Genomic DNA, 23,526 nt, shown 5'->3' with positions numbered 1-23,526 from the left:
CTCACACCAGTGAGGATCACCACCTTCCAAAAGACAAACAACAACAAATGTTGGTGGGGATGTGGAGAAACGGGAACCCTCCTACACTGCTGGTGGGAATGTAAATTAGTTCAACCATTGTGGAAGGCAGTATGAAGGTTTCTCAAAAAACTAAAAATAGAAATACCATTTGACCCAGGAATTCCACTCCTAGGAACTTACCTAAGAAAGTAGGAGCACAGTTTGAAAAAGACATGTACACCCCTATGTTTATCACAGCACTATTTACAATAGCCAAGAAATGGAAGCAACCTAAGTGTCCATCAGCAGATGAATGGATAAAGAAGATGTGGTACATATACACAATAGAATATTATTCAGCCATAAGAAGAAAACAAATCCTACCATTTGCAACAACATGGATGGAGCTAGAGGGTATTATGCTCAGTGACATAAGCCAGGTGGAGAAAGACAAATATCAAATTATTTCATTCATCTGTGGAGTATAAGAACAAAGAAACAACTGAAGGAACAAAACAGCAGCAGATACAGAGAACACAAGACTGGACTGTCAGTTACCAAAGGCAAAGGGACTGGGGAGGATGGGTGGGAAGGGAAGGATAAGGGGAAAAGGAGGCATTACGATTCGCACACATAATGTAGAGGGGGTGGTACACGGGAAAGGCAGTACAACACAGAGAAAACAAGGAGTGATTCTATAGCATCTTACTGTGCTGATGCACAGTGACTGTAATGGGGTATTTGGTGGGGACTTGATAATGGGGGGAGTCTAGTAACCATATGTTGCTCATGGAATTGTACATTAATGATACCAAAATAAAAAAAATAAAATAAAATAAAAATAAATAAAATAAGAAATCCTTTTTAACAGAGACCCCTGATAATTTTATCCTTAAAGCAGTAACAATTGTAATCTTCATTAAATTTAAAAGTATGTGGGCATTTCACAGAAAGTATTTTTTTTAGCTTGCTGCCCATCAGAAAGTCAACTCCTACAAGAATCAGTTCATTTCCATGCCCTTAACATTTCAACCATGGTGTACAGAAGCCCTTGTGTACAGTAGGTACATATAAAATCTATGACATTTTTTGAATCTATAAAATTTCCAATTAGTCATTTTCACTACGCAAAATTATTTCAATAGTCAAATCTTCCAAATGTTAAATCTTCAATTCATTACATGATAAAATAATGAAGAATTAAGAGGATAAAGGTAAAATCTTGTATATATCAAGTCAAAAACTAACTGTATAGTTCTCCTGGTGCTACCTCAAGACTGCTTATATCATCCAAAACAATAAAACAAATATATATTTTAAAATTACATATTACTGGTTACGCATTGGACATTAACCAAGTTACTGGTAAAACTGAAAATATGAAACTAAAATATACAAAGTCAATCTGAAATTACAATACTCTCAAAAGACAAATGTTTGTTTGAAATATGTGCTTAATAACATCTCCAAATTATTCAAATGTACTTCATTAGAGAGATAACTAATTCTGTATTTTGTTTGAAAAGTCAGCTGGCAAAATTAATTTTATGCATTTTGATTTTAAATTGGCTCATATCATGAATTTATTTTTCAACCTAGTAAGTAGTTGAAAGAGACAATATATTTTAAGGGCACTTCTGTTTATGTTTTCTTTTACAGTTTAATCAGATGTTGTAGCAGGAACTTTAACAGAGAGATTTCTTCTGGTGTTGGTGATGTGCCGTTGCTGAGCTAAAAAAGACCGTGCAGGAGTACATGCACCAGTGTCTTTGCACGCACCACTGCCGCTCACAAGCCTAGATTCCATCCCCAGTTTCTGGAATGCTAGACTCTGAACAAAACATAAACAAATAGCATGACTATTTAGAGTTTGCGAAGAGCTTTTCATATATATAAAGCCCCCAAAATTTAATCCTCAAAATTATCCCGTAAAATTGGTGTTTTCCTCATTTTTATAGAAAAAAAGCAAGGGGCTAATTAACCTGCCCATGGTAATGTTAGTAAGGAGGAGGAAGCAAAAGGTATACCCAGTTTCTCTACTGTAATCCAATAAATTTGAAATTATTAAAAACAGTAGCTTAAAATACTGTTCTAGAATTAAGCTTAATTTTAACAGTAAAAAAATAATCCACAGCAAATTGTTGTTTTTGGGCCATAATTCCACCCACTATGAGCAAACACAGCACCACAGAAAAGCTTAGATAAATGGTTCCTGATGTGTGGTCCTTGGATTAACATTAGTACCACTGAGAATTTGTCAAAAATGCAAATTCTGCCTGTAAGTTCTACTCAGAACTATTGAAATCAGAACCTTTACAGATGAGTGCAAAAGTTTGTGTTTTAACAAGTCTTCTGATTTATGCTAAAGTTTGAGAACCACCACGATAATGCAAATTTACTATACATTTTTGATACATGAGACATTTACTGTAATTGTAGCTGCTCGGTTTCTCAGTAAGGAAAATCATTATTTCTCTGTCACTAGAGACAATACAATTTTACTGAATTTGACATCACTAGTAGTACAATACAGAGAATATAGTAAATGCTCAAAAAATATAGGTTGAAAAATCAGTACATAATGTATTATTTAGTTCTAATATCTTCAATGATGATTGTGTCAAGAGGCCATAGAAGTACAAAGAAAATAACACACAGTCCCTGATTTTACATAGAATGGCCAATCCATGAGGGAAGGTTCTGGGTTGTAGGAACATTTCATACATAATTTCCCTCAAGGCTTTAAAAAAATTAAGGTAGATTTTACCAAATAGAGAAGTGGGGGTAAGAGCACAGACAAAAAGTATGGTGGCATAAGGAACAAGGCATGTTTGAAAAAGGACAAGTTCTATGTGGTGAAGCACAGGGTTCACATGGAGAGTCTATAAATTGGTTATTTTCTCACACCAAATCAGTAGCAGCTAAGGTAGGTAAGGCTGTATTATTATTTATTCTGACTAGAATAACCCAAAGGAATCATATATATTATGATATGCTACTTTTGAAAACACTCCAGTGATACCAAGGATGACAAAATAATGTACATCTCAAATTATTTTTTACTATTTGCTCTTTGTTAGAACTGGCAGACAATCATTAAAGATTATTTCCTGGGTTAAATGAAACAGGATAAATACAATAGAGGATACAATGAGAGGCTTTAAAGGGGATTAAAATAAATGTTGAGAACTAGAAACAATTTTGCATTACACAGATACTGATATTTCTACAGAAATCCTTCACGGAGCACAAATTATATTTTAGCTCAAATAAGGCCACTTAAAAAATATTTTTGAAGTGTGAGTGTGCTTCATGTGTGTCAACAAAGGTGGATGAGTCACAAAATCAATTTACTGATTTTGAAAAAGTCAATCAGCTAAAAACAAAGTGAAGTATACAATTTGGATTATGGCCAACATTTTTAAAAAACTGGAGAATATGAGAGAAAATACCTGAGTGCAATTCACACAGTAGTCAGAGTTAACTTATTCAGTTATGTATGTAAGCAGTATACGTACTTATTTGTGTCATATTTCCTTCTGTGGTTCATGATCAAAATGTTTGTTAAACACTGTTCTAAACACCCAATCATTGGCTGAATTTCAACTTACCTTATTATACCAGGCAGAAACAATGAGTTTTTCTTCATAATCATGGAATTTTGCTACTTTACATTCACTCTGGAAAAAGATATGAGGACTATAAAAATCCCAGAAATAAACCCCAATTACTAAAAATGGAATCATTTTTTCACTATGCTCATTACTGAGAGAATTTGAAGACACTGTGAGGCACAGAAAATACTCAAAACATAAACTGAACAATGGAGAAATGCATGCATGACACCTTTATTTGTGACTAGTAAATCTTCACTTTAGTAATTTTACTGGTAGAACAGATAGTACACAACAGCAGAAACAAGAAACTAGTGATTTCTATGCTGCCGTTCTCCATATCTGGGAAAAAGGTAACAAACCGGCTTTCATGACAAAACAGAGCTGCACCTATGGAGGAGTCAAAACTAAGGAGAAGGACATAGTAAAAAATATCCCAGAAAACCTTTTAAAATCTCCTATAGAACTTAGCACAAATTTTTCTCTCAGTTCTTGGTGGCTGTACACTAAACTGTTGTGGCCATATTTCCATGCCGGCCTACAGACTGACATCCATTTCTTAATTACTCTGCAGAGCTAATTATTTAACTTCATTGAGTACCAGAAAAGGTTGGCTCATATAAAAAATTATAATCTGAAACATCTGAATGTTCCTATGGCAAGTTGCTCATGATACAAAAGCACACAGGAAGCAAGGGGGTAAGATGCCCTTCTGGCTTCTATCCACTCCAGGCACAGACTTCCCAAGAAGGATGGCAGACAAAATAACCTCTACTGTTTGTATTACCTTTCTCCTTTTTATTTTTTGGAGTGTGTTACAGATTAATACACATGAACTAAAGACCCACAGTTAAGTGTGAATGAACTGAAGTTGCTCCTCAGAGCCTACAGTTAAAGGCATGCTCTGTCACCATACTTACTAGGGAGCTGCATTTCCAGAATCCACAATGATGTACACACACATTGAATAATGAGAACAACTTAGTCGACACCTCATTATTTTACAAGTGAACAAACCTAGGACTACAGAGAAGAGGTGATAAGTTTAAGTTACCATTAAAGCTGAAACCCTGGCCTCTGATTTATGTCCTATCTAATGCTGGCGGTACCTAGATGTAAGATCAAGCCTCTACTGTATACATGGTACAATACACTCTGACACATGCCATAAAGAAAAACAATGCTATTGTCAGATGAATTCATGAATTCAAAGTACATGGAATCACTATGGAGCGATAACTAACTTTGCCTAAAGTATACGGGGGAAGCACCATAAACGAAGAGACATTTGAGTTGGATCCTAAAGAATGACTACTATTTCTTCAGAGAGAGAGCGCTCTCCAGTGCTTTCTACACTTGCTATGGCCTGAACAAGCACTTATAGCAAGTTATATAAGGCTGGTGTGCACTCTGGATAAGTAAATCTTTAGGTCTTTAAACAAATATTTCCACCACACTGCATATATATTGGCTCAGAAATAATACAAAGGAAATGGCAAATGAATATAACATGATTCTCTGGAATGTAACATTTCTAGTTGTAAATCAACTGTTAAATAAAAGAAACCAGCTGTCAATTATGAGAACTTCAAGGTAGCACAAGGAACTCATCATGCCTGTGCAGTTACACATGCGTTGTTATGAGGAAGTATATACTGACTTCAAGAATAGCATCAAAATCACCGTATTATTAAAAATAGTTTGTAAAACACTTTGCAAAGGAAACTAGAACATTCCAAATTATAAAACCTATCAATATATAATTCCATACTGACATACTTAACCCAGTTAGTAAAAATGATGTAATCATTGGCACAAAAATAACTTTAAAGTGTGAAGATTCAGCTAATTAATAAGAACATGTCATTACTAACATAACTTTGACTAATAACCAAGACTGCCACTTTAGTTCAACGGTTCCCTAGAATTCTGTAAGTACTTCCTTCTCCTGAAATTCTAACTGATGTTTGTTTAGGTGCAGGTGAAGAACAGGGAGAAGATAAAAGAAGAAAAATTTGGTTATGGCATCTATTTTTAAAAAGGTAAGCATGGTTTCCTTGTTTTTCTCCTGAGTGAACTCTCATCCACATGATTTTAAAAGGAGCATTATCGCAGTACTCTATCAGAAACTAAGGCATATCCCCATGAGTGTTATAGAGGGAGAGAGATACTGCAATAGGGTACTTACTTTGCAGACACCAATCTCAAGAGCCAGTGATATGCTTTGTAATAAACACATTGCATACTAAAACATGACATTTTTAACTTGTAACTTCAACTTCTTGTGGAACTTGATCATTAAGGGCAAATATATGACAGCAGTTAATTACCAGGATTACACAGAATAATTAAGAGATGTATGAATATAGAAGTTTTACCTCCAGAATCTCAATTCTTCTTTCTTCTTCTGCTAACTGCTTTCTAAGTAGCATTATTTCAGCTGATGCTGGATTTAACTTGGGGTCTAAAGTTTTTATTACCTGTTTAAAGAAAAAAAACATACAAAATCTTGTAAGTGGAAAATTATCCAGAAAGTGATCCAGGAGCCTGTTTACAATCTAATCTGTATAACAAAAGTAATATCCTATAGATAAGAAGTCATATAAAAATTCAGTACAAAAATGGGAAGATCCCCATCCCCAAATCAAATTTCCTTTCTCCAAGGCTCAGTACTCAGGGATAGTTATTTTTATTACTAATCTTTGAGCACGGAGGTCTTGGAATTTTACCTTTCCACATTTATCTGACTTGAATATTTTTTAAAAACTTAAAATGAATTCAGTAATTTATGGGAACCTGATGATTGTACAAAGAGTAACTCAAAAATTCTTAGCAACAATCTTTTTACTACCATTATCTAGTTAAATGTAATTCAATATATAAAATCAATATAATAGACATTTGTGATTTTGTCTCCACACCCTATGGTGCTCAATCACATTTATGTATGTTACTGAATGTTGCATTAGAAGAGATGTTTTCTAAGAATGTGGTTCAGAGACTCAAACTATGTAATCAGCAGCAGGGCAGGAAACCAACTTGATAATATCATGTATAAATTCCAAGCAAACGCAATAATAAGGTCATCTGTTATGATATAATTATCTATCTAGTTAAAAGATTTAAAATTATTTGATGAGTCTCAAAAATTTCACTTACATTGATAGAAGTAAAGGAAAAAGACTAGAAGGTAATATGCCTAAAATTTCAATCATTCAAAATCATTTACTGAGTGCTGTGGCAGGCATTGTAATTTAATAATTTAAATATTAAATATTAAATGAAAATATATGCAACATATTTATACAGAAAGCTTTTCCTTTATTTTGGTTTATCTTAGACTTGTTCCTACGTTAATGGAATTACTGTGTCCAAGTTTAAGAATATTTTAGTAAAATACTTGATACATATTTCTAACTGATATTCTAAAAGGATCGCTACTTTCACAAAGCAATGACAATGAATACCATATTCTTCCCTTATTATCATTTTAATAAAGTATTATCTAGTATCATCATTTAAAAAATAACTGCTTGTTTGGTAGACATGATTTTGCTTTCTACCCTAACATTATTGGAGGGGGAAGAGTAGGTTAAAATAGTAATTTTTGTGCGTGAGAAAAATTCAGATAACAGAAAAATCACAACCATACTTTCAATCATTTAGAAAGCAAAAATTACATGTTTGTTGTAATTAAATTATGATTAAAACCCTTTAATATTTCTGCTTTTACAATGTGAATGCTGGGAGGGCAGGCACCCATATCTCATGAACCTCCATACCCTTCTCTGCCACAGCAGCACACAGAAAATCATTTTGAATGAGCCAGTAATTTTTAGGCATATTTCATTCTATTCTTCCTTTACCTCTATCAATAGAGGTGAAATTTTCCTGACTCATTAAATATTTTTAAATCTTTTTAAATAGGTTGGTAATAACATCATACAGTTGTCCATATTATTGGAAACATGTTTTTACTTATAATGTATACGTGGTATTTCTAAGTTGATTTCCTTATTTCTAGGAGCAGAAAAGACATGAAAACAAACTATTTCCAACAATAGGATGATGACTAAGTATCATATTCTACTCAACAGAATATTATGTAGCCATTTTATATTGCAAAGACTGCTCCATAAGCGAGTATGTGTCTTGTTTACTGCTGTATTCCCAGTCCTTAGCAAAACAGGTGCTCAAAAAACATTACATTACATATGAATAACATGAGGAAATTATTAATTAAGGTTAAAAATACAAATCATATGATCACAAATCTATGTGACATGATCATACAAATTGTGTGTGTGTGCGTGCATATGTTATGATCAATAATCATGGAGATAATAAGCATTGGAAAAAATGCACTGTATGAAAATACACCAAAAGGTTAACAGCAGTTATCTCTGGGAACATTTCTATATTTTATATTTTCTACTAAAAGCATTTATACTTTTATAACTGAGAGAAACTGAACTGTGGCAGAGACTGCCTGGATGTTTATCAAGCCCTGCTTCCCCAAAAGTTGGGTATGGCTCTACGCCTATGTTCTATCCACTGAAACGAGACAGAATACGGTTCGTGCTGTTTCCAGGCCTGACCATTACGTATCCCCCAGGTAGTCTAGTCTGTTCTTCCTCATCTACGGGTTAAACAATGTCTAGTGAGTCTGGGAACCCTATGTTCAAGGGCAGAGCCTCTGTCAGCCCAAATAACAGCGTGGAGCAGAGCCCTCCCCTACTGACGGCGACCTGTTGTGACCCAGAAGCAAACTCCCACCTTGTTAGGCCCGGAGATCTGGCAGTTTACTGTTGCTGTAGGTACTACTTATACCCTAATAAATATAAAACTTAAACATATAAAAGGCAGATATATTAGCAATAGTTTAAAGTTTTATGTAAAATTATCTTCTTTTAGTCAGTAAATAGAGAAGAGTACAGTAACATTCTCTTACAGTTAAATAGGAAAATACAATGGTATTCACGGACAAAGATTTCATGAGAACAAACACTACTTACAGATATTTAAGACTAAACAAGAAAGAAGGAAAAAGAATAGTGTGGTGAACATTAGAATTGTGTTTGTCTAATCTAAACTAAATGCTGAAACAATCTCAAACAAATTTGAAAAGCTCAATTTTCACAAAAGGCAATGTTCATTTTAAGAACTAAAGATTGCATATATCACAGTAGTCATTTTCTCTAATGAGATCATGACACTCCACATTTAAACTGCCCCTTAAAGCCATGTGTTTGTTTTATCTGGTGCTGACGTGTGAGAGGGAGAGTATGTGGACTGATGTGGAGATGCACCAAGAACCGGACAAGTGAGGCAGGGTAGTGGGTAAGCGATACAGACACAAGAAGAGTGCTATAATCAGGGGCATGACGTCACTCACATTTCTTGCTTTTTCCAAGTACATTTTATATCTTTCCTCCATTGCTTTCATATCTTCCTCCTTCTTCTGAAGAGCTGCTCCAAGTTCATTGATCTTTTGCACTATTATTGAAAATGAAATGAGATAACCAATTACTATGTATGTAAAATACTCCTTCCTCACACAAAAGATTGTATTTATCATAATTATTATCTGAAGACTGATAAGAGAACTTAAAAGAGAAAACTTTTTCTTCTTTGTAGTGAATTCTTATCTAAAACTTTTGAATTATAACCAATATATCCTCAATCATTTCACATTATGTTTTCTGAAAAATATAATCTGCTTTGTGTAGCTATTTTTCTTTCTATCAAGCATTTCAATGAGCAAATACACCTTACAATGTAATCACAAAGATTGTAAGAGAAAATAAAGCATTTTCCCTACATAATGTTTGAAGTTCATTTTAACCTAATAATTATTTACATTTTCATAGTATTAATACTATTGTATTTTACAATGTTTGATACTCCTATATATCAATTGATTTTATTAGATTTGCATTTTTTTGCTTTAAAATTAAATAATTTATAACTTAAATCATTAAAAATTATCATAGCTCTTGTTTGCAATGACACCATTCTTTCATCCTTCAACTAAAAAGGGCAGGTCTTTAGATACAGTCTGATCTAGGTTTTTACAAATACCTATCATTCTGGTTTACATCTGGCTGAAGATCTTCAATGAGCTCTTGCTTCTTCTGTAATTCTTCATGGACCTCTGTTAGTTTTTCCCTAAGTAGTGGAAAGAACATGGAGTTTTGGAGCCAATAAAAACTGGTTTCTACCACTTTTAACATTTGTGGACTGTGGCCAACTCACTTTCTGATCCTTAGTTTCTTTACCTGTGAAATGAGAATATTATCTGCCAACTATTACAGGGGTTGTGAGGATGCAAACTGCCTGGCACATGATTGGTTCCAAAAATGTTAAATGTTTCCCCTTGCCATCCTTACTTCCTATGAAAGTTAGAGGAAATATTTTCTAGGTTAAACATCCCACATTTCCATACAGTCAAGTTGTGATAGTTGCTTTGTAAACTTCAAATGACATTAATGATTGAAAAATGTAGGAGGAATTTGGGATCGCTGACAAGCACTTGAAATCTTTAGCATATGTTGTACTTTTCACTTTTTGGTGGCAGTAGTGAACACTCCATTAGCAACAGTCTATTTACTTTTATAAACAAAATCAGAAAAGTTTAAAACCCTTTCCTTCTCATATTTGAAATGAAATAATCAGTTTTACTTACATATGAGCTTCCAACTTCTGCTTTAGTTTGCTGGACTATAAAAATTAAAGAAAGTTGCTATAAGATAACTAATATGACAATGATAAATTTTCCAGACATCAAAATCTCTACGTATTTTTTGAAGGTGTATTATTTAAAATTTTACATCTTTGAAAATTTTGTTTTTCTAATGACATGCTTGTAAAAACACAACATTCTAGGTAGTTTTTACTTCAAAGGGGAAAGGAAAGGAGGATAGGAAATGAGTACGATAGCAGAAAAAAAATGTTTCATATTTCTGAACACCATGAAAATAAAATTTGAACTTGAAGACAAATAGCAAATCCAAGCTGAATGTGATATATTGAGGAGTATCAAACACTTATACACCTAAAGAATTGTTTATTTAAAATACACGTTTTATGATTTTAGGCTTTTAATAAAGAATTGACTTAAAAAACTAAAATAAGCATTTTTATAACAAAACTTTGTCATTATAAATGCAAATACTTTAATATTAACATCAAAATGAAGCAACTGGATTTTGGTTAAATAAAATTTTAAACAAAATTTCCTTTTTAAGAAAAGGTGTAATTTAAATTGCAACAGTAGTTCTGTATCATCTGAATAGCTGAAGAATTTAAAGCATATAATCTGAAATATTAATTGGGCACCAATACATATTTCTTAAAAGATGAACTTAAAATCCAAAATGCAGTCCCCCAAATAGATCCCATTTTTAAAGTATTCCCTAATGTGGCTTAAAAAGTATTAATATTACAGAGGTTACAATACCGTATATATGCACATATGAGATGCCGCCATGCGTGAGATGATTTCTATTCTCCAAGTCCCCAGGGAAAAAGAAAAAATCATATAAAGCACATAAAAGACAGAAAGGAAATGCCACCATTTCAATCTTCCTTTTCATCTCTTCATTTACTCTCCATAGCTGTCACCCCATCCACACAGCTGTATCACCTAACACTCTATTTAAGCACTATTTATCTAACACATATCCAGCCCTAACTTTTTGTTGTTGTTTTCGTTAAATACATTCTTCCCTCGGTTATTATTTTTTCCCTCAGCATATAGAGATCAAACTATAGAAAAACTGTTAGGTTTATTCAAATTTAGAATATATGATCTCTTCTAAGTCCTTTTATATCTGCCTTCACAATCTGCCATGAAAAGCCATTAGAAATGGCAAGGCCATGAGCACTGTGGGAGGAGGGAAGAATAAGGGTAAGGTCTTCAGGACTGCATTAAGGTTTCTGTCCTTTGCAGGTTAGTATAATCCACTTCTTGAATGCTCTTTTGGTAGAAATCATTTTCTCATTCTCTCTTCCTATTGGGAATTTTCTTCAATTCTGACTGCTCATTACTTTCCTTAGGTCTCAGCAGAACTGTCAAGGCCTCAATCAGGAGGCCTGATTGATCATGGTCCCAAACAGGAATTACCATGAATTTAGGTATAGCTGTTGAAGCAGGACAGATAGAAATCACCTTCCAATACATATGATCAATTTATAGGCTCCAAGTTGGCAAAATCAATCATTGCATCTATTATGCAGATATATACGGTATTTAAGAGTACCTTCAATGATGAGGGTAGCACCTTCAAACACAAGATTAATTTGGGCTTCCAGGCTTATTACAGAGAGTCCATACACAGCAGAATTATAATTTCTAAGTTACTTACACTTTCTCCTTCACACTTGGAGCCTTGTTCCTGTAATGACTTCTGGAGGTCCTCAATCTGCTGCTGCAATTCTTGGATGGGCTCTTCGCTCAGCCTTGTAAGATGAATCATGTGTTTATTGTATTGAAAGTCAAAGTAATTAAGGATCTACAAAGGTGCATTTATGGAATTCAACTCATAGAGTATACACTTAACAGCCACAACAAATGCAGAACAATTATCTGTGTCTTGGTACAATAAACAGAGTAGGTTGCTTTCAAGGAAATATTTTAAAACTAGAAGACATTTTTATCCTCAAAGCATGTATGTCCACATTAAAAAATTTGACAAACTTATGTATCAATGGCAAAAGCACATTTCTGCGCTGTACTCACTGGTATAAAACTTAGAAAACTAGCTCAATTTTCCTACAGTTGTATTTTTAATGAATGGAAACTAGGTTTCCTTTTCCTGTTTCAGATTTCACAGTATACTGGGAGAAGAGGAAGGTCACCATTTAACAACCATTTCTTCATGACTCTTTACTTAAATTAAAGAGACTGGCACTAGCAACGAGTATGGATTTTTAACTTGGCAAAATCTCCTTTAAAGCCTGCTTAAGAGTTACCTACACTAATGTTACCAGCAAGAGAGAGTCTTTCTCTCTTTATATATATCTATATCTATATCTATATATATATATATGTAATATTATATATAATGCTTATTATAATTAATGGATATTATTATATACCCATTATAATACTTCATTATTCCACTGTTGCAATTATCACATAATATAATAATTACCTATTCACATGCCTGTGTTCTTTATTAACTCTCTAAAAGCTGAAACTTTTTATCTCCAGTGCTAAATAGTTTCAACTGCATAGAGCAGTAATATTTTAATTTTCTCTTCAGAAAGGTAAAATGTTCTTCTTCTTTTTTTTTTTTTTTGAGAGGGCATCTCTCATATTTATTGATCAAATGGTTGTTAACAACAATAAAATTCTATATAGGGGGCTCAATGCTCAATGCACAATCATTAATCCATCTCAAGCCTAATTCTCATCAGTCTCCAATCTTCTGAAGCATAACAAACAAGTTCTTACATGGTGAACGAATTCTTACATAGTGAATAAGTTCTTACATGGTGAACAGTACAAGGGCATTCATCACAGAAACTTTTGGTTTTGATCACGCATTATGAACTATAAGCAATCAGGTCAAATATGAATATTCGTTTGATTTTTATACTTGATTTATATGTGGATCCCACATTTCGCCCTTTATTATTATTATTATTTTTATTTTTAATAAAATGCTGAAGTGGTAGGTAGATGCAAGATAAAGGTAGAAAACATAGTTTAGTGTTGTAAGAGCAAATATAGATGATCATGTGTGTGCCTGTAGACTATGTGCGAATCCGAGCTAGACAAGGGCAACAGAACATCCATGGATGCAGAAGCTTTCTCTCAAAACAGGGGGGGTGAGGTTCTAAGCTTCACCACTGTTGTTCCCCGATATCTCACCTGATGGCCCCCCTGCGACTGTGCCTGTCTTAGGTTGTTCCTCCCTTGAGGAATCTTACTCATCTCTTGCTAACCAGTCATCTTCCGGGGCCATACAGGGAAATGTAAAGTTGGTAAGTGAAAGATAAGCCATATTGTTTGAAAAGGTTAGCTTTTTACTTCTTTGCAGATTTATGCCCTGTGGCTTCTATGCCCAGCACTTGTCTCGAGGTATCTTTACCACCTGGAGGAATTATGATACTCGGTAAATTCGATATGAGGCATGAATTCTATTTAAGGGTTGTAATTAGGAAGGAAGAAGAAAAGCTATAGAGGTAGCATATGGAAGAAAACATGGGAGGATTGGTTATTTCTTTGACATATCTTCTTGTAGAGTACCTTAAGCATGTATAGGTTTTAAACTACTAACTTAACTTGCACACACATATTAACATAATAGGAGTACGGTGACATAAACTAAGCAAATCTATAATTACCAGCCATCTCCAGTGCAGCCAAGAAACCGAGTTAGGCACCCTAGGCATTTGTGAGAATTTGTCTATGATATGATGGATATTGCCCAACTGTACTTGAACAGTCTGAGAGAAATCAGACAAATTAAAGCAGCCTATTTCTGGGATCTGTTCACATCCCATATGTTCTTTTAACTGTAGATAGTCTATAGTCATAAGATTTTGGAGTGCTACAACTTGCATTCCTCCCAACTCCTTGTTGAGTTCCAACAGTACAGATCCACTCAAATTCGTTGTCTCACTGTATGCACATGCCAGCCTAGACATCTCCCTCCTCATTCCAGTGGCAAGTCCAGGAAACGGTGGGATGGACGCAGCCACAACCTCAGCATCACTCGGATCCCTGTGGAGGCTTTTTGATGATCATCCCCTGGCACGAGTCCTCCAGAGAGTGCTGATGCCGGAAGCTCCTCCTCATATTGTATCTTAGTTCATTTTCTGGGTAGCCAAGCTAGGCCTTGATCTTCTGCATAAAAACAAACAGACCCTTTGCCCACACTTTGACATGCCCCCTATACCACTGTGTAGAACTCATTGGAGGTCAGAACACAGGAATTGCTTTTTTTTTTTTTATTAAGAGAAAGGAATATTATCAGAAAAGAGTACCTCTATAACCAATCATCTGACACCCTTTAAGTGATCAAAATTAAGGATATTTAAAGCATGCGTTAATCTTTGATTTATCAATAGTTTTATCCGATCAAGGAGTAATCCCCCTTTTCTTTCTTTCTTTCTTTTTTCCTTTTTTTTAAAATCTTTAATCTACACTTACATGAAGAATACTATGTTTACTATGCTCTCCCCTATACCAAGTCCCCCCTAAAAACCACATTACAGTCACTGTCCATCAGCATAGCAAAATGTTGTAGAATCCCTACTTGTCCTCTCTGTGTTGTACAGCCCACCCTCCCCTTTCTCCCTCCCCCCGATGCATGCTAATCTTAATACTCCCTTTCTTCTTCCCCCCACTTATCCCTCCCTGCCCACCCATCCTCCCCAGTTCCTTTCCCTTTGGTACCTGTTAGTCCATTTTTGGATTCTGTAATTCCACTGCTGTTTTGTTCCTTCAGATTTTCCTTTGTTCTTATACTCCTCAGATGAGTGAAATCATTTGGTATTTCTCTTTCTCTGCTTGGCTTATTTCACTGAGCATAATACTTTCCAGCTCCATCCATGTTGCTGCAAATGGTAGGATTTTGCCTCTTCTTATGGCTGAGTAGTAGTCCATTGTGTATATGTACCACATCTTCTTTATCCATTCATCTACCAATGGACATTTAGGCTGCTTCCAATTTTTGGCTATTGTAAATAGTGCCGCAATAAACATAGGGGTGCATCTGTCTTTCTCAAACTTGATTAATGCGTTCTTAGGGTAAATTCCTAGGAGTGGAATTCCTGGGTCAAATGGTAGGTCTGTTTTGAGCATTATGATGAACCTCCATACTACTTTCCACAATGGTTGAACTAATTTACATTCCCACCAGCAGTGTAGGAGGGTTCCCCTTTCTCCACAGCCTCGCCAACATTTGTTGTTGTTTGTCTTTTGGATGGCAGCCATCCTTACTGGTGTGAGGTGATACCTCATTGTACTTTTAATTTGCATTTCTCTGATAATTAGCGATGTGGAGCATCTTTTCATGTGTCTCTTGGCCATCTATATTTCTTTTTTGGAGAACTGTCTGTTCAGTTCCTCTGCCCATTTTTTAATTGGGTTATTTGTTTTTTGTTTGTTGAGGCGTGTGAGCTCTTTATATATTCTGGACGTCAAGCCTTTATCGGATCTGTCATTTTCAAATATATTCTCCCATACTGTAGGGTTCCTTTTTGTTCTATTGATGGTGTCTTTTGCTGTACAGAAGCTTTTCAGCTTAATGTAGTCCCACTTGCTCATTTTTGCTGTTGTTTTCCTTGCCCGGGGAGATATGTTCAAGAAGAGGTCACTCATGTTTATGTCTAAGAGGTTTTTGCCTATGCTTTTTCCCAAGAGTTTAATGGTTTCATGACTTACATTCAGGTCTTTGATCCATTTTGAATTTACTTTTGTGTATGGGGTTAGACAATGGTCCAGTTTCATTCTCCTACATGTAGCTGTCCAGTTTTGCCAGCACCATCTGTTGAAGAGACTGTCATTTTGCCATTGTATGTCCTTGGCTCCTTTATCAAATATTAATTGACCATATATGTTTGGGTTAATGTCTGGAGTCTCTAATCTGTTCCACTGGTCTGTGGCTCTGTTCTTGTGCCAGTACCAAATTGTCTTGATTACTATGGCTTTGTAGTAGAGCTTGAAGTTGGGGAGTGAGATCCCCCCTACTTTATTCTTCTTTTTCAGGATTGCTTTGGCTATTCGGGGTCTTTGGTGTTTCTATATGAATTTTTGAATTATTTGCTCCAGTTCATTGAAGAATGTTGCTAGTAATTTGATAGGGATTGCATCAAATCTGTATATTGCTTTGGGCAGGATGGCCATTTTGACGATATTAATTCTTCCTAGGCATGTGCATGGGATGAGTTTCCATTTGTTAGTATCCCCTTTCTCTTAAGAGTGACTTGTAGTTTTCAGGGTATAGGTTTTTCACTTCTTTGGTTAGGTTTATTCCTAGGTATTTTATTCTTTTTGATGCAATTGTGAATGCAATGGTTTTCTTGATTTCTCTTTCTATTGGTTCATTGTTAGTGTATAGGAAAGCTACAGATTTCTGTGTGTTAATTTTGTATCCTGCAAATTTGCTGTATTCCGATATCAGTTCTAGTAGTTTTGGAGTGGAGTCTTTAGGGTTTTTTATGTACAGTATCATATCATCTGCAAATAGTGACAGTTTTATTTCTTCTTTACCAATCTGGATTCCTTGTATTTCTTTGTTTTGTCTGATTGCCGTGGCTAGGACCTCCAGTACTATGTTAAATAACAGTGGGGAGAGTGGGCATCCCTGTCTGGTTCCCGATCTCAGAGGAAATGCTTTCAGCTTCTCGCTGTTCAGTATAAGGTTGGCTGTGGGTTTTTCATAGATAGCCTTTATTATGTTGAGGTACTTGCCCTCTATTCCCATTTTGCTGAGAGTTTTTATCATGAATGGATGTTGAATTTTGTCAAATGCTTTTTCAGCATCTATGGAGATGATCATGTGGTTTTAGTCCTCTTTTTGTTGATGTGGTGGATGATGTTGATGGATTTTCGAATGTTGTACCATCCTTGCATCCCTGGGATGAATCCCACTTGGTCATGGTGTATGATCCTTTTGATATACTGTTGAATTCTGTTTGCTAATATTTTATTGAGTATTTTTGCATCTACATTCATCAGGGATATTGATCTGTAATTTTCTTTTTTGGTGGCGTCTTTGCCTGGTTTTGGTATTAGAGTGATATTGGCTTCATAGAATGAGTTTGGGAGTATTCCCTCCTCTTCTATTTTTTGGAACACTTTAAGGAAAATGGGTATTATGTCTTCTCTGTGTGTCTGATAAAATTCCGAGGTAAATCCGTCCGCCCCCAGGGTTTTGTTCTTGGGTAGTTTTTTGATTACCGTTTCAATTTCTTTGCTCGTAATTGGTTTGTTTAACTTTTGTGTTTCTTCCTTGGTCAGTCTTGGGAGGTTGCATTTTTCTAGGAAGTTGTCCATTTCTTCTAGGTTTTCCAGCTTGTTTGCATATAGGTTTTCATAGTAGTCTTTAATAATTCTTTGTATTTCTGTGGAGTCTGTCGTGATTATTCCGTTCTCATTTCTGATGCTGATGATTTGTGTTGATTCTCTTTTTCTCTTAATAAGTTTCGCTAGAGGCTTATCTATTTTGTTTATTTTCTCAAAGAACCAGCTCTTGATTTTGTTGATTTTTGCTATTGTTTTATTCTTCTCAATTTTGTTTATTTCTTCTCTGATCTTTATTATGTCCCTCCTTCTGCAGACCTTAGGCCTCATTTGTTCTTCTTTTTCCAGTTTTGACAATTGTGATGTTAGACTATTCATTTGGGATTGTTCTTCCTTCTTCAAGTGTGCCTGGATCGCTATATACTTTCCTCTTAAGACTGCTTTCGCTGCATCCCACAGAAGTTGGGGCTTTGTGTTGTTGTTGTCATTTCTTTCTATATATTCCTTCATCTCTATTTTGATTTGTTCATTGATCCATTAAATATTTAGAAGCATGTTCTTAAGCCTCCATGTGTTTGTGAGCCTTTTTTTTTTCTTTTTAGAATTTATTTCTAGTTTTATACCTTTGTTGTCTGACAAATTGGTTGGTAGAATTTCAATATTTTGGAATTTACTGAGGCTCTTTTTGTGAGCTAGTATGTGGTCTATACTGGAGAATGTTCCATGTGCACTTGAGAAGAATGTATATCCTGTTGCTTTTGGATGTAGAGTTCTATAGATGTCTATTAGGTCCATCTGTTCTAGTGTGTTGTTCAGTGCCTGTGTGTCCTTACTTATTTTCTGCCCGGTGGATCTATCCTTTGGGGTGAGTGGTGTGTTGAAGTCTCCTAAAATGAATGCATTGCAGTCTATTTCCCTCTTTAGTTCTGTTAGTATTTGTTTCACATATGCTGGTGCTCCTGTGTTGGGTGCATATATATTTAGAATGGTTATATCCTCTTATTGTACTGAGCCCTTTATCATTATGTAGTGTCCTTCTTTATCACTTGTTACTTTCTTTTTTTTGAAGTCTATTTTGTCTGATATTAGTACTGCAACCCCTGCTTTCTTCTCACTGTTGTTTGCCTGAAATATGTTTTTCCATCCCTTGACTTTTAGTCTGTGCATGTCTTTGGGTTTGAGGTGAGTTTCTTGTAAGCAGCATATAGATGGGTCTTGCTTTTTTATCCATTCTCTTACTCTGTGTCTTTTGATTGGTGCATTAAGTCCATTTACATTTAGGGTGACTATTGAGAGATATGTACTTATTGCCATTGCAGGCTTTAGATTCGTGGTTACCAAAGGTTCAAGGTTAGCCTCTTTCATATCTTACTGCCTGACTTAGCTTGCTTATTGAGCTGTTATATACAATGTCTGGAGATTCTTTTCTTCTCTCCCTTCTTATTCCTCCTCCTCCATTCTTCATATGTTGTGTGTTTTGTTCTGTGTTCTTTTTAGGAGTGCTCCCATCTAGAGCAGTCCCTGTAAGATCCCCTGTAGAGATGGTTTGTGGGAAGCAAATTCCCTCAGCTTTTTCTTGTCTGGGAATTGTTTAATCCCACCATCATATTTAAATGATAGTCGTGCTGGATATAGTATCCTTGGTTCACGGCCCTTCTGTTTCATTGCATTAAATATATCATGCCATTCTCTTCTGGCCTGTCGGGTTTCTGTCAAGAAGTCTGATGTTAGCCTGATGGGTTTTCCTTTATAGGTGACCTTTTTCTCTCTAGCTGCCTTTAAAACTCTTTCCTTGTCCTTGATCCTTGGCATTTTAATTATTATGTGTCTTGATGCTGTCCTCCTTGGATCCTTTCTGTTGGGGGTTCTGTGTATTTCCGTGGTCTGTTCAATTATTTCCTCCCCCAGTTTGGGGAAGTTTTCAGCAATTATTTCTTCAAAGAGACTTCTATCCCTTTTCCTCTCTCTTCTTCTTCTGGTACCCCTATAATATGGATATTATTCCTTTTGTATTGGTCACGTAGCTCTCTTAGTATTGTTTCGTTCCTGGAGATCCTTTTATCTCTCTCTATGTCAGCTTGTATACATTCCTGTTCTCTGGTTTCAATTCCATGAATGGCTTCTTGCATCTTATCCATTCTCCTTATAAATCCTTCCAGGGATTGTTTCACTTCTGTGATGTCCTTACTGACATCTGTGATCTCCCTCCGGACTTCATCCCATTGCTCTTGCATTTTTCTCTGCATCTCTGTCAGCATGTTCATCATTTTTATTTTGAATTCTTTTTCAGGAAGACTGGTTAGGTCTGTCTCCTTCTCGGGTGTTGTCTCTGTGATCTTTGTCTGCCTGTAGTTTTGCCTTTTCATGGTGATAGAGTTAGTTTGTAGAGCTGGTATGGGTGACCGCTGGAAGAGCTTTCCCTCTTATTGGTTTGTAGCTTTCCTCTCCTGGGAGAAAGCGACCTCTATTGGCTTGTGCTTGGCAGCTATGTGCAGACAGGGCTTCTGCTTCCTGCCTGGTTGCTATGGAGGTTATCTCTGTTGCTGCTGTGGCCGTGGCCTGGCTCGGGCTGCTGCTCCTAAATGGTGGAGCCCCATTGGAGGGGGAGCGGCTGGGAGGCTATTTATCTCCGTAATGGGCCTCTTTGCTCCCTGCTGCCCAGGGGTTTAGAGTGCCCAGAGATCCCCAGATTCCCTGCCTCTGGGCTAAGTGTCCTGTCCTGCCCCTTTATGACTTCCAAAAAGCACTCTCCAAACCAAAACAACAATAGCAATAAAAAAAGGAAAAAAAAATTAAATAAATAATTTTTTTTAAAAAAAAGGAAAAATGCATGATATTCTTTGTCCTCAGGTGCTGGTCTCAGGCACCCACTCACCGGTCCTGCCACCCTGTTTCCCTAGTATCCAGGACCCCACACATGCACTGTGTCTGTGCTCTGGTCCGAAATCCTGGGGCTGGGCGTTCAGCAGTCCTGGGCTCCGTCCCTGCTGACTCCTCTCCTCCCGCTGGGGCCTAGGGGTAGGGGTACTGGGGTCCCGCCGGGCTGGAGCTTGTATCTTACCCCCTTCACAAGGCCTGGGTTCTCGCAGGTGTGGATGTGGTCTGGAAGTTGTCCTGTGTCCTCTGGTCTCTATTTTAGGAAGAGTTGTCTTTTTTATATTTTCATAGATAAATGTGATTTTGGGAGGAGATTTCTGCTGCTCTACTCATGCCGCCCTCTTGGCTCCACCTCATGAAATGTTATTAACAGGTAAATTGACAAAGAAGAGATTGTTGGTTGCCTTGGCTGGAGTTACAGGTACAGGTATCTTTTTGGAGGAATAAAAATATTCTAAAATTCGATAGTTTTATCTATCTAATGATTAAAATGACAAAACTAAATAGATAGTTTTATCTATTTATGGCTGTACAATTTTATGACTACACTAAAAACTACCAAACTGTACAGTTTTAAATGAGTGAATTATATCTTAATAAGGCTGTTTAAATAAAAAGTTTAAAGTAAAAAAATAAAAGTGTTGGCACAAAAAGAAAAACCATAAAAGTACCAGATTAGCCAAATGTCTGCAAGTAAACATAGCAATAAAATTCCAAGATAAAAGTTGAGTCAAGAGGAACCTCTAAAATTTCTATTTTATGTAATTTCTACTTAATCTGCCTCCTCCTGACAGCTATTCTATTTTTTAACTATTAAAATTATTTTGCATGGAGTTTAAGGATAGGAAAAAAAGTTTCAAAACAATAAGTTCATATTGTAAAACCATAATATGTTATTCAGCTAGTTTGTGAAATTTTACTTCTGACAAGTTTTAAAACTGCTGCTACTGTAGCAATAACAAGATGATTTACAGAATTTAAGCAGATGAGACAAAGTAATTTTGCGCACTCTGACTCATACAATGTTAAGTCTTAAAGGCTAAGAAATTTACCAAAAAAAATGAAGAAATCACATTTTAATAGTAAGTATGAATAATCAATTAATAAAAACAATTTATGTATATTCCACTGGCATAATCTCAGTGGCAAGATTCTCATAACTTTTTGTAGCAGATGCATCTAAACAACAAGAACAACAAAGATTAACATTTCAGTATTTCTACCACTAAAAGAAAATTTTCTAAATCCACCAAAAATCACCTGTTTGGTTTAGGTGATCCTGTTGTACTTGTGCACATTGAAGCTCTTCATTTATTTCTTTCAGAGTATCATGCTATTCTATTAATCTCTAAAAAAGAATTGTTTATATAAATCAAATATATAATTCTGCCCACAGGAAATGTATTTTGCTTACAATAATTTATCTTAAGTTAATTTGATGATTGTTGCTTAGTTAATTAAAAATGACTATGTTTCAGTTACAATGCTAAGAGGTAATTTTTTCTTGCATAAATCACATAATATTCTTTATACAACAGAAAGCTCTGATTTCCCTATTGGTTTATTTTTTAACTAAATGGATGTAATTATGTAACAGAGCACAAATATGCAACTGCAGAGTAATAAAAAAGGATGGACTTTGGAGGCAAATTGATCATGGCTTGAATTCCATTTTCACTACTTCCTAGCTACATTGTCTAGGGCAAGTTATTTGACTCTTTGGCTTTAGTATCATATAGTCAAAACAGCAATATTGATACATAAACCCTTGCAAAGGTGTTTTGAGTAAAGTTTGTAAAGTATTCAGAATATATTCCGGTGTATAAGAGATGCTGGAGACCTGCTTGTTATTTCCTTTTAACATTGTTATGAATTCTTCTGAAAGAATTGTTAAGCAGCATCCTGGAAGTATGACTTTCTGGAAAAACACTATTTCCCAAGGATAGCTTGCCAGGACTTCCTATCATTAGCTGTTTTAATTTAGAACCAAGTACAACCAATGACAAATTGCTACGTTTTGTACAAAAGACTCATGTTCAAATAATTTTTCCCAGAACTTGAAAAGTACTTTTGAATATAAAATATGTTAAATGTTGTTATATTCCAAATTAGTAAACAAAATCCTATTTAGTCCATTAATTGGTTCAAATCAGGCTAAGAGTGAATTGGTAACTGATTCCAAGGGTTTTCAGTCTACTGTCCACATATGTCCCACACAAGGAATCTCTGAACACGATAATTTTTAACTACAGGCAGACGTGAGAAACTCTAAATCTGTTCCCTCAAAAATACAATGTAAATACCAGAAAATTTTTCAAAAATCAACTTTTCCAGAACTCTGAAAAATTAACCAAAAGCCTGCAATGACCTGAGGAGCATTTGTTTAAAAAAAAAATCTGCTATATCTCAGAACAATGAGACTTTTGCTCTTTTAACTTGCCTTACTATGTATCACCCTCTCCTCAGCTCTAGAGTAGCCTTGAAAACCAGCAGTCTCTCAATCACAGTAGAAAAAAACAGCAGCTTAGCAGCCACTGAAAGATTAAAGCAGATAAGGAACTCCTCCTTAAAAAGCCCCATCCTTACAGAACTGTCACCATTTGACCTGACTTGCAGCACCCTGGAGAAACCCCATTCATGGGTACTTTTTTCATTATTTGGCCCGGTTTAGTGTCTGCTGTACAGAAAATCCTTATTTCCAAGGCATTTGTCAAAGACAATTATCAGCAACTGTTAATCACTAAAGCTGCTGAAGGCTATGATGCCAGCTGGAGCAAACAGGAGCTTGGTCAAAACGTTACAACGCAGATCTGAGAAATAAGACATCCATAGGGGACTTTGAAAAGCTCTGATGTACTCCTGGAGGCCCAGAAGGTCAGCCACGTGCAGGGTTGTACACACGCCCAGAGAAGACCTGAGAGGTCCCCAGTGTTCCAGCTCTGGATAAATGTATTGTCCTGTGCAAGCAGGAAATAAAGGCAAAGGTAACGTTTGAAATCGCCTAGGAATTGAATGTGTTTTCCAAAATACACAAGGTCCTTTGGGAAAGGTTGAGAG

General features: G+C 35.7%; 1 protein-coding gene and 1 long non-coding RNA gene across 2 annotated transcripts in view; both read right to left on the bottom strand.

Moving 5' to 3' along the window:
• Positions 1–1,319: 1,319 nt before the first annotated feature.
• LOC140848591 (protein Hook homolog 1-like) overlaps positions 1,320–23,526 on the bottom strand; it is a 45,374-nt gene continuing 23,167 nt past the window's right edge. The window contains exons 9-12 of the mRNA XM_073232853.1: positions 9,010–9,110; positions 5,993–6,094; positions 3,612–3,680; positions 1,320–1,831 (exon numbers count right to left, since the gene is read on the bottom strand). Coding sequence (XP_073088954.1) covers positions 1,661–1,831; positions 3,612–3,680; positions 5,993–6,094; positions 9,010–9,110 — 443 coding nt within the window. The 3' untranslated portion in view covers positions 1,320–1,660. The remainder of the gene's footprint in view (positions 1,832–3,611; positions 3,681–5,992; positions 6,095–9,009; positions 9,111–23,526) is intronic.
• LOC140848687 (uncharacterized) lies at positions 9,700–12,153 on the bottom strand. The gene is made up of 3 exons (XR_012129789.1): positions 11,981–12,153; positions 10,300–10,334; positions 9,700–9,782 (listed from the first exon to the last, which is right to left on the bottom strand). It is a non-coding gene; the product is annotated as an uncharacterized lncRNA (long non-coding RNA).

Source organism: Manis javanica, chromosome 4 (assembly GCF_040802235.1).
Source record: "Manis javanica isolate MJ-LG chromosome 4, MJ_LKY, whole genome shotgun sequence".
NCBI lineage: Eukaryota > Metazoa > Chordata > Mammalia > Pholidota > Manidae > Manis > Manis javanica.
The sequence above is the reverse complement of the archived record's forward strand: the minus strand, read 5'-3'. Positions and strand labels throughout refer to the sequence as shown.